Raw genomic sequence first — 18,857 nt, 5'->3', positions numbered from 1 at the left:
AATCTATCTTTTAAAAGTTTAGTTAGGGGTCTGCTGTCTGACAGCCTCTACTGCAAGGAATCTCAAGCAAAACTCAAATTGGGGTGTGGGGGTGGGGCAGGTGGCCGTGGAGGGGAAACTTAACCCAAATTGAATTAAGAACCTCAAGCAGGCTTTCTCAACCCAGGTTTTGTGAAAGCCTAGGGTTTCTTGATAACCCTGGGTTTCCTGAATGGATGGGAGTTAATTTTTAATATTTTAAAAAAATTCTTAAACATTTTAAGGAGATGACTGAGAGGGGATCTGATAACCATCTTCAAGTATTTTAAAGGCTGCCATATGGAGGATGGAGCAGAGTTGTTCTCTCTTACCCCAGAGGGACAGACCAGAACCAATGGGATGAAATTAATTTAAAAGAAATTCTGTCTAAACATCTGGAAGACGTTCCTGAGAGTTAGAGTGGTTTCTCAGTGGAACAGGCTTCCTCGGGAGGTGGTGGGTTCTCCGTCTTTGGAAATTTTAAAACAGAGGCTGGATGGCCATCTGACGGACAGGCTGATTCTGTGACGGCTCAAGGGGGTGGCAGGTTACAGTAGATGCGTTATTGGGATGTGATTGTCCTGCATAGTGCAGGGGGTTGGACTAGATGACCCATGAGGTCCCTTCCAACTCTATTATTCTATGATTCTATGATTTATTGGGTGATATGACTAATGGCAAAATGGCCAGTGATGGGTCTGGAGGGGGTGGGAAGGGGAGGGTGCCCCAGATGGGCATGTGCACAGCTATGTTCCCCAAACATATTCTGCATGATCGTACCTCTTTGGGAGTTTCTTGAAGCCTGGAGGATGTTTCAGGGGTTTCTCAACGGTAAAAAAGTGTCTCAGCAGTAAGACAGGACTAGAATAGGCTGCCTAAGGAGGTGGTGAGCTCCCCCTCACTGGCAGTCTTCAAGCAAAGGTTGGATACACACTTTTCTTGGATGCTTTAGGATGCTTAGGGCTGATCCTGCGTTGAGCAGGGGGTTGGACTAGATGGCCTGTGTGGCCCCTTCCAACTCTATGATTCTGTGATTCTGTTTTTCAACAGTAAAAAAAGTCGAGAAATGTTGTCCTAACGGTTAAGACGATCTGGATGAAGAGGCCTCTACATCTCGGATCTTCTTAGGCTTTAGGTTCTTAACTAATCTCCAAAGCAGCAACCCACAAACACAATACACAAGGCACAAAGTACTTACCATGTCTTTCAAAGATCACTGCCATCCTCTTTGCCGGCACACACGCAGCTTTCAACCACCTTGAAACCGTTCACCATTTCCTCTTCTCGATCTTAGCAAAGGCCACAATCTAATTTACTAACATCCCAGTTTTCTCCCAATTGGCCCCATTGGCTTCCATCATCTTTCTTCCCTCCTCCATTTTATGCTTTCAGTGGCCACCTGATGCTGTAGATACAGTCAACAGCAGAGTGGGGATCTGACCATGGGTCTCCCTGATACTAACGCTATCCACTACAGGGGTAGTCAACCTGTGGGCCTCCAGATGTCCATGGACTACAATTCCCATGAGCCCCTGCCAGCAAATGCTGGCAGGGGCTCATGGGAATTGTAGTCCATGGACATCCGGAGGACCACAGGTTGACTACCCCTGCACTACACCACACTGCCTTTCACTGCACTCTGAGCAAAAAAGCATCCCACCACGATAATCATTGTCATCATAGTAGCCCGCCCTTCCCAGTTGGCTATATCTAATAGTAAACCAGCCCAGACCTTGTGAGGGGAGCCAAAGGCAGGCATCTCTGCTTACATGGTAGAGTTACACGGCCACCAGCAGGGGATGGGAGGTAGGATTGCCAGATCCAGCTTGGGAAGGTCCTGGAGATATGGGCTGGAGCACGGGGAAGACAAAGAGATCAGGGGGGTACAATGCCATATAGTCCACCCACTTTCTCCATTCCAGGGGAATCCCCAGGACCCCTGGAGGCTGGCGCCCCCTACTGCATGGGTAGAGGTTGCTCACCTCTATGTGGGGCCTGAAGCTCCGCCGGAATCACAATGGAATTCTAGACCACACGGATCATCTCCGCAGGAAGAAATGGCAGCTTTGCTGTGCACCATAGAGCACAAACTTTACTGTGCGCCATAGATTTTAGGAGAAACAGAAGTCCTAGAGTGACATCACTTGTCCAGTGACCTCTTCCCCCTCCAACAAATCACAAGGAATTTTCCCAAGAGAGAATTGGCAACACTTTGGGGGCACTTCAGGTATGAAAAGGAAAAAAACAAACAAACCTCCAATGACTTTTAATGTTAACCAAAAGAAACCGTCTTTATTAAAATGTGGCCTGAGGACGGAGTATGATCCACCACTTCCCTCCCTCTTATATTTCTGGCCTCTGGAAGACTGCTTGGCAGCAGGGCACACATCTTTAATATTTTTAAAGGCGCTGGTGTTGCAGGACATGGAGAGATGATGCCAATGTTGCTGGCGTGACATTAGTGGATCAGTGTGACTAAAGTGCTTCCTGTCTTCTGAAAACACCATTTATTTGATTTATGGTACACCCTGTCGGCTTACAGGGCATTTCCCTCCACAGGTCCTTGATGGAAGTGCTTTCTACAACATTCTCCCCCTCAAAGCAGTATGCCGTGAATGACAGTAAAATACATGAGAGGTCACGGTTGTCAGTGCACTTCCCCGGTGAGATTCAACAATTCAGCGGCTGAATCGTATCATCCCAGTCATGTTTACCTACACTGGCTTCCAACTTGCTGCTAGGCTCAATTCATGGTGCCCACGTTGACCTTCAAAGCCCTAGACATCCTGGGACCAACATACCTTAGGGACCATATGGAGGATGGAGCAGAGTTGTTCTCTCTTGCCCCAGAGGGACAGACCGGAATGAATGGGATGAAATTAATTCAAAAGAAACTCCATCTAAACATCCGGAAGAAGTTCCTGACAGTTAGTGAAACAGGCTTCCTCGGGAGGTGGTGGGTTCTCCCATCTTTGGAGATTTTTAAACAGAGGCTGGATAGCCATCTGACGGAGAGGCTGATTCTGTGAAGGCTCAAGGGGATGGCAGGTGACAGTGGATGAGTGATAGGGTTGTGAGTGTCCTGCATAGTGCAGGGGGTTGAACTAGATGACCCAGGAGGTCCCTTCCAACTCTATTATTCTATGATTCTCCCATACAAACCTATCTGCTGACTCTGGTCATTCTGGGAGGGCCGGCCTCGTTTGCTCCTGTCAACTGAGGCTATACAGATGACAACCTGAGAAAGGGCCTTCTCTGTGGTGGCACCAAAGCTTTGGAAAGCATACATATGGGAGGTCAAGTATGTTTAGAAAGGTAAAAGAAATACTGCTTTTACATTAGCCTTTGTAGTTCAGAGGACCTCAAGCATGTAAAAGTCCCCTGGACATCAGAGTCACATGACAGGAAGAGGAACAGCCACTAATTTGATCTTACCAGGATCAAGGCTAGGAATGGAAGGATCAGAACAGGAGACCCAGGGAAATATCAAGCTGAGTCCCTAAAGATGCCAACAGCAATGAACAGAACCAGGGTTCAAAGCTGTTGGAAGAGCCTTTGCCACCACCAGCATGACCATACTCTGTGACCCCTCGATGTGAATGCAACAAACAAAATGCATAGTGCTCTTCATGCTTGTGCATTAGTAGTAGCAGGGTCTTTTGAAAGGTAGGGGAAAAGGCAGCTAATACAGGGACTTGCGACTCAACAGGTAGGACTACGTGACTGGGGTATGCATTTGGATCTACCCAACCCGAATTTTGCCATCTCAAAGCTATCCAGGTTTTCTCAGGAAAACTGGGCAAAAATCCCTGAGAAAATCCCAAATATATTCGGGAATTACCAGTAAGATTAAAAAAACAGTGGAGATTCTCAGTTGTTTATCAGGCTTCTGCTGCAGTCCTGCAGGGGTAGTCAAACTGCGGCCCTCCAGATGTCCATGAACTACAATTCCCAGAAGCCCCTGCCAGCAAATGCTGGCAGGGGCTTCTGGGAATTGTAGTTCATGGACATCTGGAGGGCCGCAGTTTGACTACCCCTGCTTTAAAGTATCAAGATGCTGAAGATATCCACAAGATCAGCTGTGTTGGCAGGGAGCAGACTTGCTATTTTGATTAAGATTACAACACGAAAAAAGGAAGGTTCACAATAGAATGCCAGCAGAAAAACAAGGAACCTCTCCAAGGCAATATTCTTGTTCTAATTATATAATATTATATTATATAATATTATATAATTATATAATATATAATTATATAATATATAATATTTATATAATATATAATTTCCGTTTTCAATATCTTTTCTTCAGTGGTTGAATCCTCCAATATAAGATTGTTGTAACAATAGTGAAAGTTAGTCAGTGTGGAAAAATCCCACAGCATTTCCTTATATTAGTGTTTTAATAATATCAATAGGCCATCGGCTCAAAGGTATCGGGGAATGTTAGTCAAAGACCATTCCCCAAAACTGTATTAAAATTGAATATTGTTAGAACAAGAATATTGCCTTGGAGAGGTTCCTTGTTTTTCTGTTGCTATTTTTATTAAAACACAGAGAGAGAGAGGAGGATGTTTGCATACTCACCAGAGATTTTAACTGTCCTAGAGAGCTATTTTTTTAGAAATCTTTTTAACGAAATGAAGCACAGCTATTCATGACTGTCAACATCCAACAATTCCTACAGTTAGCAGCCCTGTGCAGGTTTATTTGGAAGCCCCATAAGTTATGTTTTCCTCTATGGTTCACTTACCTGGTATATCACCAAGGAAACTTCAGCAACCAGTTAGAGCAGCAGTCCCCAACCCCTGGTTCGGGGACTGGTACCGGGCCATGTCTCCTCCTCGTCCTCCTCCCCAGCTGTTGCCTCGGGGGCTGCCCTGCCACTCTGCCTCCGGCTCACCTTTGGTGCTCTCCAGCGGCTGCCATGGCTGGGGCTCCCCCTCGGCGTGGCACTGCGCAGCTGCTGCTGGCAGCACCCCCCAGCAGGTGGTAGGAAGTCAGGGGGGCCGGCAGGAAAGCAAGTGGAGCAGGGGCTCAGGCGGTGGCGACGACGTCCCTCCGCAAAAGACTACCCCCCCTGGGGCCTCAGTAAAATTGTCAAGCATTGACCGGTCCCCGGTGATAAAAAGGTTGGGGACCACTGAGTTAGAGCAAAGGAAGAATTACAAATAAGTAACTTGGTTAAAAACAGTCAGCATCCCAGGTGAACTCTGATAACAGGTGCATCGAAAGAGACTGAACTGTGATGGAGACTCACTGCGGGTCTAAGAACAGTTTTCTCTTTAAAACAGAACGAAAACCCTTAATCCTGCTGATTCATTACCCTGTGTGGTCAGAAGTGAGAAATCAAAAAGGGTTTAAACAGGAAACATTTCAAGGAACTTAAAAAGTCATAATTGAATATCCAATCTAATTCACAGGAGGCACGCATACAATGGCTTGGAATTAAAGGGACTGCATACTACTGCAACTCGATTCAAGGAGAAGGTGTCCCAGAAAAGAGTGGTCTAGGGGCTGGTGGGAAAAGAAAGTGGTCACCTCAAAATCCCTAGAGAATGTATTGATGGCCACAGACAGACGGCTTTAATATAATAACAAAGAGGAGGGATTAGACAGATTTTGGGAGGATAGGTCCTCTCGGTGCCTACAAGCAATGGTGACATTCCGAGGCAGGAAACCTCTGAATCCCAACACCAAGAGGTAACGTCAGAGCCCCGTTGTTGTTGGCCCTCCAGAGGAACTGGTTGGACCCTGCATGAGAGAGGATGTAGGACCAGTTGGACCACTGGTCTGATCTAGGACGGCTCTTCTTCGGTTTTTAGAGCGTTGTGCATATATAGAATCTACATGTTGCAGACGTATGGCAAATTGCTGAGTAGACCCTCACAACGCAAGACATTGCCAATTTGGGTTTTCAGCCATCACTCGTTTCAGAGGAAGTTTGAAAAATATTTGGCAAAATACTGCAAAATGCTGTGGAACCAGAAATCCGGACCCAGCTTTTAATAGCTTAAGGATTGCACTCATCTACCAAACATGATTGTTATTGCTAAAATACTTTGAAAAGGTATTTGTTCCAACGTATCTACTGTTTCACACAACCCCCCCCCCCCCAAATTCTGCAAAACCCCATATAAATCTACACAACTTGCACAATTTCAATGGCAACCTCTGGGTTTCCTAGACAGAGAATACGGGATTTCTCTGAGAGTCCCTAGCCTAGATATCCATGAAACCCAGAACATCCCAATTACTTCTTTGTTCACAGGCAAGATGATCAAGATTTATTTCCATAATTAAGGAACAGAACTACCACACGAGACACACCAGCAGCAAATGATGATAGAAGATGGAATATAGAAAGTTTAGGTACTGACTGCTGCTTGACTATCTCAGACCACCGTTAGGTATGGTCTAGAACAGGTTTCTTGATGGCCCTGGGTTTCCAGAATGGGGGGAGTTAATTTTGAAATATATTTTTTAACATTTATCAGGTGAGATGACCATATATGACCAACCTGCCCCCCAATGGCCAATGATGGGCCTGGAGGGGGTGGGAAGGGGAGGGGCCCTGGGTGGGTATGTATGCAGCTATGCTTCCTAACCGTATTCTGCACAATCACACCACTTCAGGGGTTTCTCAACGGTAGAAAAGTTGAGAGAGGCTGGTCTAGAACATAAGCACTGATGTGGAAAGGTGGTGGGTTGTTCTCTGTTTTTTTTATTTTCACATGCTGCTCACCAAAAAGAGTTGGTCTAGTCTGCAGAAGAACATAATGGAATAAAATTTGTAAGATACCATTCAATCCTGTTTCTTGTTGCCGCAATAGACCAATGCAGTTGTGCACCTGAAAACAATTGTTAGGATTTTTTCTTGATTTTTAATATGCTGTAAATTGGCAGCACTTTCTACCGACTTCAACATCAGGTATTAAAAGATAACAGTGCAAGTTCAGTAGGCTACTAACCAAGGGCAGGGGTCTATCAAGTCCTGCTGTACAGAAGAGCAAGAATACAAGTCTTCAAAATAACTCCTAACAAAACCTGTGATTTCTAGTAGGCAAAAAAAAAAAAACCCTCAATGGCTCAATTTTTACTTAGTGAGAAAAGAAAAGAAAAAAACTTGGAAACATTTCCCCACAATTTTAATTTAGCACAAATTTGTAATATGAATTGGGTTCAGACTTAAATAATAATAAATAGGAGGGCGAAATAATGCAAGACTTTGGCGGGGGGAAAATCCCAACAACCAGGAGTTTTAAATTACCTCATGAGAGCAAAAAAACCTCCCCCCAAAACAAAATGAACCAGGAATAATTGTCCACAACCGTTAACGCAAAACCCTTCATACTAGTCTCAAACACAGCAGTGAATTGTAAAACCGGCATTTCCTGGTTAATTCAGGTATTTTAAAGCGTTTCCACCTTGGCGGCTTCAATTTTAGCACCAAAATCACACACCCCATCCCCCACCCCCCAAAAAAGGAAGTACTGGTACATCTTCGATGTTTCCCAATGACCCGTTTTAACATATAACACTTTTTAAAGCATAGTTATACACACGTCCTGTACATTCAACACATCCACACAGAGGGGAGGCCTAGCCCAACCTAGATAATTGTGGTGTTTTCAGAAGGGTTTACCCAGGAACTCAAGAGCAATGGAAAATAAAGCAGAAAAGGGAAAATATTTTACATAGGAGGCAACTTTAATGCTGTAGTGCACTTATATATATATATAAAAAAAGTCCAACTTTTCCCTCCCAGCGCAGCAGCTTGTTGGTTTGTTTTTTTAATATCATGATTCAGAAGATGCAGAAGTTATTGCCCTAAATATTATTCTATACATTTCCACTGGTGTTCTCAAAAAACAAAACGAAAAAAAAAACAAAAAACAAAACAACCCCACTTGAAATTGCTACCGATTCTCTTTAAATTTACAAACTCTGATGGCTCCCCTCTCATTACAGCTTTAACTCATTGGCAATTTTGGAAGCAATGTTTTTAAAAGCTATGGATGTTCCCGATATCCGTTTGAAGCGGACGCCGTTCAGGGACAGTCTGGGCAGCTTGCACACCTCCATCTCCCACTGCACGAGGTTCTCGGCGTGGCCGTCGCCGTGGACGCAGAAGAGCAAGAAGCGCTCCCGCTGCTCGTAGTCGCAGTTGTTGGCGTCCAGGACCTTGCGGATCTCCCTCATCATGTCGTTCGGGTCCATGGAGCTGGTGGTTTTCATACTCCAGGTGAAGCGCAGGGAGCGGGGCTTCGCCTCCTTGTTGTCGTCCTTCTGGTCGCCGGCCACGTTGCGGCTGGAAAGGAAAATCGGGCAGGGGGGGTTCAGTGTCCGCCGGGCGACTCCGCTTCCCTGCCGATTGTTAATGTTAGTCGAAGCCCCGCCCCTGCCCCCGCAGCATGCGTTATTACGAAGCGGGTTATCTTAAGCGGCTGCTACCGAGCCCCAGGGTGAGTCAAGAGCTGTTTTTTGCGAGGCGTTATCGGAGGGGGAAAGCGAAACGCTAAACGGCCGTTGCATGCAAATACGTATAATTGACCCAAGGGGGCTGATGGAAAGAAGCCCTAGGAGGGGGTGGGCATGGGGTCAAGCAGAGAAGCAGCAGCGCCGAGGAAGGGAAAATCCCAAAGCCTTCCATCCCCGCTTCTCTGCTCAGAACTGTCCTTCCAAGGTGCTTCTGCATCTTCCATAAGGGACCAAGTGTGTATGTTTGCCCTTGAAACGACATTCAGATTTTTACAAGTGTCTTCCAAGCAGATCCTGGGCTGCCTGTCTCCAGCAAGTCTGCTGTAACCACGTCCTAGGACTCGTGCTAAAAGAAAGGCAGGGCACCCTGGCCTCATCCTCCAAATGCAGGAACCGGCTGCAATGCTTGAGATTTTTTTGTGCAGATCCTATACTAAATGAATAAGGTTTGCTTGTTCTCCTGTCTTCTGTATGTATTTACTGCACTGATACCCTGCTTTTCTTCAGCCAGAGAGCTCAAGGGGGCTTTTGTAAGATTCCTGAGAGGTCTCCCACTCAAGCGGTGGCCAGGGAACAGGCAGTCTTCAGCAAGGCTGCTGTATTGTGTCATCTCTAACCCCAGAGGGTCCCCCAACCTTCTGGAGTGTTTTGGAATTCTGACACAGAATGGTGGAAGGAGACACAGCTGACCACAACATGGCTGCCATGGCTTACCTTCAGTTGCACAGTGACTTGTGCTGCAGTGGCAGCTGATGCCAAAGCAAAATTTGTTAAAAATCTGTACAGCCAATCAACTCTCCCGTGGCCTATCAGAAGCCTCTCTGGACCAACATTCTAAGAAATCTGGTGAGTACCAGAAAAGGTGTCCCTGGACACCATGTCTGGTACCCCCTGCTCTAATCTTGCTCCAGGAAATCCTAGGAGAAAAGTCTCTTAGGACATCTTTCTTTAAGACTATGAAACCCCAGGGAGAAAGCCTATGGCTTGGACAGACCTTCCGACTTCCCCACAAACTGAAAGCAGCTAAAAAATTTTTACTTCTTGTATCTTGTATGATCTGTGGAATAGTGGCTGCGTAAGTCTAGCTCCAAAGGGGATGCGAAATAGTTAGGATCATTTCCTTTTCTAGACACAATTGATCGAAGTTGAGATTGAACCGGGAATACATTGGTGACCAAAAGAATCTCTTTTCCATGACCGCTGTGAGAAAGAAAGCATGCAAAAACAGCAGCTGTGGTCCAGAGGGGGGGGGGCGTGTGCAGCTGTTCCCATAGCCTTGTGGGACAGTCTACCAAAACATGCTCTTACGGAGCATGATGTTCAGATGTGAGAAACAAAGGCTCCCATATTGCTGCCTTCCCACTTTCTATATCCCCCCACCCCTTTGGAAATGGCTGAGAGAAAATGAAAGTGTATGTATGGGGGGGCAGAAACAACAGGGGCAGTCAAACTGCGGCCCTCCAGATGTCCATGGACTACAATCCCCATGAGCCCCTGCCAGCGACCGCTGGCAGGGGCTCATGGGAATTGTAGTCCATGGACATCTGGAGGGCCGCAGTTTGACCACCCCTTCTTGGTGCAAGTGTTCTTTAGCCCAACAGATAACCTGAACTTTGGGTGTTAAGCTGGTCACCGCGCAAATTTAAAGCCACCTTGCAGACAATTATTGTGGAAGAGAAGAATTCAATTTAATAGTTCAGCTTTCATCGTGGTTTGAGGAAATGTGCCGATGAAATCCTAGAAGGCCTGCAAAAAGAGGGGCTCCCCGTTTAAAACCAAGGCCGTCTGACAGACATTTCTGTGATTAACTTACAGGTGCATGAAAGTCGGTTCCACGCTACACACTGATGTTTTCTCCCAAACTGGGGAGCGTCCAACGGTGTATATTAAGGTCTCTTTTGGGAAGTTCTTTTCAGCGACGGCCTCCGGCTTCGACGAGGAAGCCTACTGCTTTGTAATCTTTTTGGCTTTCTCGGCTGCGGTTTAATAGCCATTACAGCAATCTTGAGATATATGGCTTTCCCCGGGGAAATGTCAGAAATCCCGAGTTAGGCCTGTAAGTGATTTAATCACAGCTCTGCAGAGAGATGGCTTTCTTGGTTGTGGCACGTTCGTTAAAGCCCAGAGGGTCCCGCCACCTTAGCTCCGTTTCCTAAGCCACGTCACAAAAGAACTGGAGAAGAGGGTTCAAAAACTCACCTACGGGGGAACATTTTAACACAACAAGAACAACAACAACAACAGTTGCCCTCACCTTGAGCCCTCATATCTCCCGTTCCTCTCATATTCAGTTGGGAGCCTCAAGGAAAAGAATGCCGAAGCACAAAAGGAAGCGGGGGGGGGAAAAAGAAAGACAAATCTTACACTAGCAGGAACACTCACAAGTGACATCTCGCAATTGTTATAAAAGCCTGGGCGTCTAAGCAGAACAAAACGGATCGGTCGGCTTGGGACACCAAACGTGCCTTTGCCCAAATGAAATATATTTGGAAGCCACAAAATGCTACCTACTTATTACACACATGACAGTACTGGAACAGCGCTGGAAATTCAGTTCAGCTGATAGCGCACAAAAATTCCGTCTTCGTATTTTCAGCATCGATTTCCCAGCCTTTCCATTTTCCTTCGATATATAAACGGACTAACTCCACAATCACTGGATAATTGCTACCCATTTATTCTGCAATCAGTTGATAACTGCTACCCCCGTGTATTCTGCTCATCACGGTATATCCACTTCCACCTACTTAGCACCCGCTGCCTTCCCTACAGGTTTAATATTCTGGAAAGAACCGAAGACTGCAAAGATGGCCACATTTGCACTGCCGAGGGAGAGACAGTGTGCAAAAGCTTGAGGACAAGCCGAGCATGACCTTGCTAGAGCGCCTGCTGGAACGGTGGGCAATGAAGCTGCACCTCAGTGATCATCAGGAAACCTTGCCGTCTCCTTCACCAGTGCCTGATTGAAGCTGCCTTCCGCCTTGAGATAGATTAGCAGCCAAGGAACCTTTCCTCTGAGTCGACAATTCCGCCCAAACGCACAAAATTGGAACACGCTTTGGGAGGGAAAAGACCTCCTCAGTTTTAATCCATTTCAACATGACCCTTCTGGGAAACTTGGGCTGATGCAGAATTTCTGCCTGAGCTCATAATGCAGAGCTGGCATTAACACATATTTTTCGGCACAGGAACACATGCACGGCTGCGGACGCACACACTCCCTTCTCTTGCAATGCACTTGCAAGAGTGATGTCTGCAGCTAAACATCCGGAAGACGTTTCTGGCTCTTCCTCAGTGGAACAGGCTTCCTCAGGAGGTGGTGGGTTCTCCTTCTTTGGAAGTTTTGAAGCAGAGGCTGGAGAGCCATCCGACAAAAATGCTGATTCTGTGAACTTAGGCAGACTGTGAGTGTGTGGATTGTGCCTGAGCTTGGCTCTTGTGGACCTTTCTTGCATGCCCAGAGAAATGCCGATTGCCACTTTGGGGTAGGGAGGCGAATTTCCTCCAGGCCACATTGGCCAGGGACTCGGGGGGAGGGGAGGTTATTGGTGGGGGAATCATCTGAGCATGGAATTGGGGTCAGTGTGGGTGGGCAGGTAGTTGTCAATTTCCTGCATTCTGCATGGGTTGAACTAGATGACCCCTGGAGTTCTCTCCCAACTCTGATTCTATTATTGTTAGTAGGCTGGGGGGGAGATAAAGAGGAGTCCTCTGAGGTTTCAGGCAGTCCCTTCTCCCCACTTGCAGTGACTTCTGACAGCAAGGCAAGAAAGCTTTTACCCCACATCTAGTCCCACCTCCCTAAAAGCCCAGACCCCCCCACCCGCACCCAGCAAACAGGAACCCCAACTCACATTAAGGAACTGAGTAAATAAGGATCTCACTGAATGTAAGCCTGAAATGTACGGAATGCACATTCCGTAAACAGACCAACATAAATCAAGCAATCTTATCTAATGGTCTGTTTTTATATCCTCACATCAAAATCACAAGATGTAGTTCCATTGTATATCACATTGGTCAGACCCCACCTGCGGTGCTGTGTGCAGTTCTGGAGGCCTCACTTCAAGAAGGACGTGCAGAGGAGAGGGACAGAGATGAAGAAAGCCTGAGGGACTTGGGCATGTTCGGTGTGGAGAAGAGGAGGCTGAGAGGGGACAGGATCGCTCTCTTGAAGTATTTGACAGGTTGTCACTTAAGAGGGCAGGGAGCAGTTCCTGTTGATGGCAGATGAGAGGACCGGCAGTGGGATTAGATGGCCTGTGTGGCCCCTTCCCACTCTAGGATTCTAGGAGTCTAGTTCAGCCGTGGAAGGGGCTGCCTAAGGAGGTGGGGAACTCCCCCTCACTGGCGGTCTTCAAGCAGCGGCTGGACAGATGGACAGGCTTCTCCTGGATGCTTTAGGCTGATCCTGCAGGGGGTTGGACTAGATGGCCTGCATGGCTCCTTCCCACTCTATGATTCTACTTTTCAGGTTGTGACAGGTTAATATTAAATGGGGAATGCCAAGCACTTGGTGGGTAACAATGGATTAAGGGTTAACAACCCGCTGGTTTGGTCATCCCACAGCCTTATAGACACAACCTCTCTGCCTGTGTCCTTCCCCTCCATTTGAGACAGAAAAGGGGCCAGTTTCATCCTCCTCCAGCACTTTGGCTATAATTGTCAATGAATGTGAAGTTGAATGCTGCGGAGCAAAACAAAAATTTGACACTGCCACTCAGCAGGGCGATTTCACCATCTATTTAACACCGAAACAGCAATTGCTCAACTGCATAACAACACAGAGTGAATTTTAACATCCACACAGCTACTTCGTTACAGAGTCCGGCTACCAGTCTATCAAGGTCACTACGGTCTACTCTACTCTGGCCAGCAGTGGCTCTCCAAGGTCTGTTTCCAGAATCTTTTTCAACTGGAGATACCCGAGAACTGAATGTGGGTCCTTCTTCATACAAAGCACTTAACTCTACCATTGTGCTGTGCCCCCCTCTTCTTCTTCTTCCTCCATGCATTTTGACAGTGAGAGAGAGAGAGAGAGAGAACATTTTGTGTTATTTTTCAGATAGTCTGCATACAATCATCCTAGGACTTGTTTACAGAGCAACTCTTAGACCTTGAAGCATTGCTGGTCTGAGCTCAGATGCTCTCATGGACCCATTATGCACAGCGGCCATCCTGCCGTCCCCCATGAATGCACGGGGTGGGGCTCCCCCGCCGTATGCGGGCACCCCGGCGTAGCATGAACACATGTGCTGTGCGCTGGGGCTGGGAAGCCCGGGATGCTGCCCGGCAGTGGCTGTGGCAGTGGCTGGGGGGGGGGAGTGCTATGGCAGGGGTAGGGGGATGCCCCTGCCAGTTCCGCAGCTCCACCAGCGCGGGCATTCTGGCCCGTGCATAATGGGTCAAGGTTGGAAAACGGTTGAGACTGGATGTAACGTTACCCCAAGTTTGCTGTCGGTTTTAAAACCTTTTAACAGCAAAGGTGATAAGATAGCAACTCACAATCAATCCAGTAAAGAAAAGAATGGCTCAAACAAAGCCTGCCCTTAAAGAAACGCAAAACGGATGGCAAATAAATATTTGCAGCGAGGTCCCTGAAGGACACACAGTGCTAATGACTCTTGGGCCACAGCTGCCAACTGCAAGAGTAGAAAGGGCTTTGTTGTGGTTGTGTTGACGACGGCATGGATTTGCATTTCATTTAAGCTAACTGACTGGTGCAATGATTCAGTAATGGCTATCATCTTGTAAGCATTTGTAGACGATGATTGCAGTCTGAAATATGTTTTTGCGGCATTTCAGAAATCTATTAGCAGCTCTCAGGGAGATGATCTGGTATGAAGCATTTCACATTATTGCAGGATAGTGACATAAGAATACTGAAGCCAACCGCTGGTTTTAACATCTGTAAGTATACAGGTTAGTTTGAAAGCATTTTTGCTCAGACCAGCAGTGCTAAGAGCAGGCTTTCGTGAAATCCTAGGGCTTTTTCGAGGCCCAGCAAGGGTTTCCTGAAGGGTGGGAGTTAATTTTAAATATTTTCTTCAAAATCTGTTAAATTTATTGGATTATATGACCACATATGGCCATGTTGACCCTCCCAATGGCCAATGATAGGCCTGGAGAGGGAATAAGTGGAGGGTCCCTGGGTGGGCGTGTCCACAGCTCTGCTTTCCAATCACATTTTGAACCATTGCACCACTTCTGGGGTTTCTCGCAGCCTGAAGAACGTTTTAGGGGTTCCTCAGTGGTAAAAAAGTTGAAGAAAGGATGGCTTGGATATACAAGAGTGGTTCTACAAATGAGTTCTAAGACAGTATGAAGAATATCAGATGCAGGCCAGGTGATTTGAACAATATGAAGTAAAATGTACACAGTTGGCCAAAGACGTGCTGGGACTCAATATCACGCACCACAGGAACTGCTGCTGCAAATTCTGAGCATCCATTACAAGGGATGATGTGGAAGGGAAAATGCATACAAGTCACTATGGGTGAGTTGTGTCAGCTTAGCATATAAGCGATCACAGCCTGCAGGCCTGGTATTTTATCTGAGGTCTGGAATAAGGTCTGGACTTTACATGTAAGAACATACCACAGGGTTTTGGTTGAGGCTGGGGAGGAAGAGCTGTTCCGGGGAATAAATAATCTACGAAATGGAGGTCCCGCCTAGTAGAAGATCAATTTGGTTGTAGCAGAGAACGGATGCAGTTAGGATAGGTGGTCCACTGACTAGGGGAGGGGAGGAATGGGACTATGCCAACTGATGGAAATTTTAGATTGCCTTAGTATTTTACTGGGGATTAATTGGTTTTTATTGCAATCGTCGTATTCTTTTTTTTTAAATCTTGATGTAGGCTGCTCCGGGCCGACTATGTCGGGAGGGGCGGGGTATAAATAAATAAATATTTACTGCCATGTATTATATATTGTTGTATATTGTTTTAATGGGGATTTTACTGGCGCTTTATTGTACTTGGGGATCGATGCTGTAACCTGTCACGAGGCGCCTGTCCGGAGTGGCTGGAAATAAATGGGAGAAATAATAATAAATGGAGAAGAAATAATATTTGTGTATTTCTTCAGATGTCTGCCACAGATTCCACCCAGAATTTAAAAAAAAATATTCGTAAAGGTGCCGCTCGACTCAAACTTTGTCCCGCTGCTTCCGACCAACATGGCTACCCCACCTGAATCTGAGTGGTCATCTTGCATCTTAGTAAACTGCTGCTGTCTGTAAACTGGGGAAGCAGGCTTGTAATTTAACAAGGCCAACTGTTAAATCCAAAACACAGACGATCAACAGATTAACAGTTCTACAAGAAGCCACAACCAGGATTCTCCATTCCCAGGTACAGCATTTACTCTGACTTCCTGCAGTAAGCAAAGTACAAAATGTACTCCTTTCAATCTGCATCTATTCTAAGGGATGACATACTAAAGACCATATGCTTTTATAGCCTAAAGGTAAAGGTATCCCCTGTGCAAGCACCGAGTCATGTCTGACCCTTGGGGTGATGCCCTCTAGCGTTTTCATGGCAGACTCAATACGGGGTGGTTTGCCAGTGCCTTCCCCAGTCATTACCGTTTACCCCCCAGCAAGCTGGGTACTCATTTTACCGACCTCGGAAGGATGGAAGGCTGAGTCAACCTTGAGCCGGCTGCTGGGATCGAACTCCCAGCCTCATGGGCAAACAGCTTCAGACAGCATTACTGCTGCCTTAACACTCTGAGCCACAAAGTCAATACTCCGTGCATAAGCATAGAGGAGAACTCGCAAACTGAGCATTTTATACCAACTCCAACTCAGCGACCTAAATTAGACTATTGTGGGATCAAGCAATGATGCATCTCACCTCAGTCCTATTCTGTAAAACCACTGTGAGGAAACTGTGAATCGTCTGGCATTGGTTATGAAAAAAGCAGCATACACCGAATCTTTTAGAAATCACAATAACGCATAAAAGCTGGGTGGAGAGGGGGAACTAGTCTTTCCTGTAAGGCAAGAAGCTAAGAATTTACACACCAAAAGCTCATAACCTACCCATTTCTTGAACTTCAAAAGAAACTGAACCATTTGAACATGTGTCTGACCTTGCGTTTCAGCAGGTAGTATTCAGAGAGGAAAAATAACTTTCTACTGATTTTAGAAGAAGAAGAAGAGTTGGTTCTTATATGCCGCTTTTCCCTACCCGGAGGCTCAAAGCAGCTTACAGTCGCCTTCCCATTCCTCTCCCCACAACAGACACCCTCTGAGGTGGGTGAGGCTGAGAGAGCCCTGGTATAACTGCTCGGTCAGAACAGTTTCATCAGTGCCGTGGCGGGCCCAAGGTCACCCAGCTGGTTGCATGTGGGGGAGCGCAGAATCGAACCTGGCATGCCAGATTAGAAGTCTGCACTCCTAACCACTACACCAAACTTGCTCTCTTTAGATGCTGGTCTCCTTTTTCTGTACATGCCATGTAATATTATTTGCACTCCTCTCAATGAGCAGAGACGATTTATATCCACTGAATGAAAAGACTACAAAAAGATACTAAAAGGTTCGAAGATGACTCCTATTTCTGGGATATCGTTACATGAATTAAAAAAAAATCTCTTAAAATGTGGAGCAAGGTTCCAAATATATTATGACCAATGGAAAACAAAGCGCTGAATCTTAAATAAAGATCAATCAAATTAAGTACGATGGCACTTACCTGTGAATTATACTTTTCATCAACATTACTATGTCATTCTGTAGCCAAAAGCATGCTAGGTGTATTAGTATAAAGAACAAAATTATTTGGGGGCACTATCAAAGTAAGTAGCGTGCTCAAAGCATGCCTTGCATCTCATTATTCGGGTGCCAGAGATCCTTAAGGATTATCAGTAGTTAATTAATTTATTTTCACATCTGGGGTACGTGAAGAGTATTTAGTTTTCAGCAGAAAAGTTTAGTTTGGGGGGTTGTTTTTTGTTTTTCTTATGTTTTTTGAAAGACACCCCCTCCCCTCCCCTCCCACCCCCGGCTAGAAAAGCCAAATTCAATGTTAATTGCGTGAGCTGGTTCTTAAAAATAGATAAGTAAAATCCTACCTTTTGATAAACCTGAATGACATGTTTCTAAAAGAAATTAAGCCAAAATAATAATTAACAAAATGTGCCGGTATAATATAAACTGAAAATCCATTACAAAAAAAAAAGTGAGACACACAGTTACAAGAGACTGATGTACAAAAGGAAACCATAGTTTCAAAATTCATTCTGGGAAATAAAGAATGGTTATTGGAATGGATGGATCTTTGTGGCTCAAGAAATACGATTATCTAAGCCCTTCCCCATGCTCCTAATTTGAGGGGCAATAAAGTCCGTCCCCCCTGCAGTCCCCAGAGAGGGGTTTCCAGCATGGGACCCCCTCATTCTCCTGCTTTCTAAGCCTGATAGTGAAGCAAAGCCTAGACCACATTGTATGTTTGTGTGTGCATGAAGTATACGATATTTTGGATGAAGACATCTTGCAGATCTACAGCTTTTACATTTAAGCAAGAAAGCTTAAGGAAAATCGGCTGGATACTGTTGTTCTTGTCCTCCAATGGAAACTGTCCTGCCTTCTTGTGGAATGCTCCTTATTTAGTGTAAAGTGGCCCACTGGATCCAATCCAAGGTGAGAACGAAATTGGGCACTTCTTCCAGGAGCAGACGCTGGAGCTCATAAGAAGCACAGAGCTCTCTGGGCCCCTCCGTGATGCTGCGAATCCCTTTCCTAAAAAACCTGCTCCTTCCACTTCCTCATCTTCCAGGAAACTTAGCCCTGGGATTTAGAGCAGGGGTAGTCAACCTGTGGGTCCTCCAGACGTTCATGGACTACAATTCCCATGAGCCCCCCTGCCAGCGTTTGCTGATCCTTTTAAGTGGAGACGCCAGAGATTGAGCCTGGGATCTTCTGGATGCCAAGCAGATGCTCTACCACTGAGCCACAGGCAACAGTTACAGCCCCAATGTCATGTCCTTAGAGGCAAGGCACCAAAAAAGTTCAGGGCCTACACATTTCTGAATTGCAGGCATCACAGGGACGTAAATGTAACTACAACCTCTCGGAATGAAAGAACTCCCTCCTCAAATCAACTCCCTGGGTCGTTCAGGAAACCTGTGACTAAGCTAATCTTACAGGTGTGTCCACTAGACCAGGGGTAGTCAACCTGTGGTCCTCCAGATGTTCATGGACTACAATCCCCATGATTACAATTGCCAGCATTTGCTGGCAGGGGCTCAGGGGAATTGTAGTCCACGAACATCTGGAGGACCACAGGTTGACTACCCCTGCACTAGACCTTGTCTTGGTAAGGCTGGCCTGCCTCTCAGAAGCAAGGGATGCTT

The 18,857-nt window shown here is 46.1% G+C and overlaps 1 protein-coding gene across 5 annotated transcripts in view; it reads right to left on the bottom strand.

Annotated features, from left to right (window-relative positions):
* Positions 1-7,704: 7,704 nt before the first annotated feature.
* The window catches only part of MARK3 (microtubule affinity regulating kinase 3), a 97,737-nt gene continuing 86,584 nt past the window's right edge, over positions 7,705-18,857 (bottom strand). For 2 of the 5 annotated variants that reach the window (XM_077323760.1, XM_077323763.1), the window contains 3 exons: positions 17,577-17,603; positions 10,751-10,795; positions 7,705-8,326 (listed from right to left, as the gene is read on the bottom strand). In XM_077323760.1, coding sequence (XP_077179875.1) covers positions 7,981-8,326; positions 10,751-10,795; positions 17,577-17,603 — 418 coding nt within the window. In that variant the 3' untranslated portion in view covers positions 7,705-7,980. The remainder of the gene's footprint in view (positions 8,327-10,750; positions 10,796-17,576; positions 17,604-18,857) is intronic. The other 3 variants (XM_077323764.1, XM_077323762.1, XM_077323765.1) reach the window with 3 other exon arrangements.

This window comes from Paroedura picta, chromosome 2 (genome assembly GCF_049243985.1).
Source record: "Paroedura picta isolate Pp20150507F chromosome 2, Ppicta_v3.0, whole genome shotgun sequence".
Taxonomy (NCBI): domain Eukaryota; kingdom Metazoa; phylum Chordata; class Lepidosauria; order Squamata; family Gekkonidae; genus Paroedura; species Paroedura picta.
Note: the sequence above shows the minus strand (reverse complement) of the source record. Positions and strands in the feature narration are given on the sequence as shown.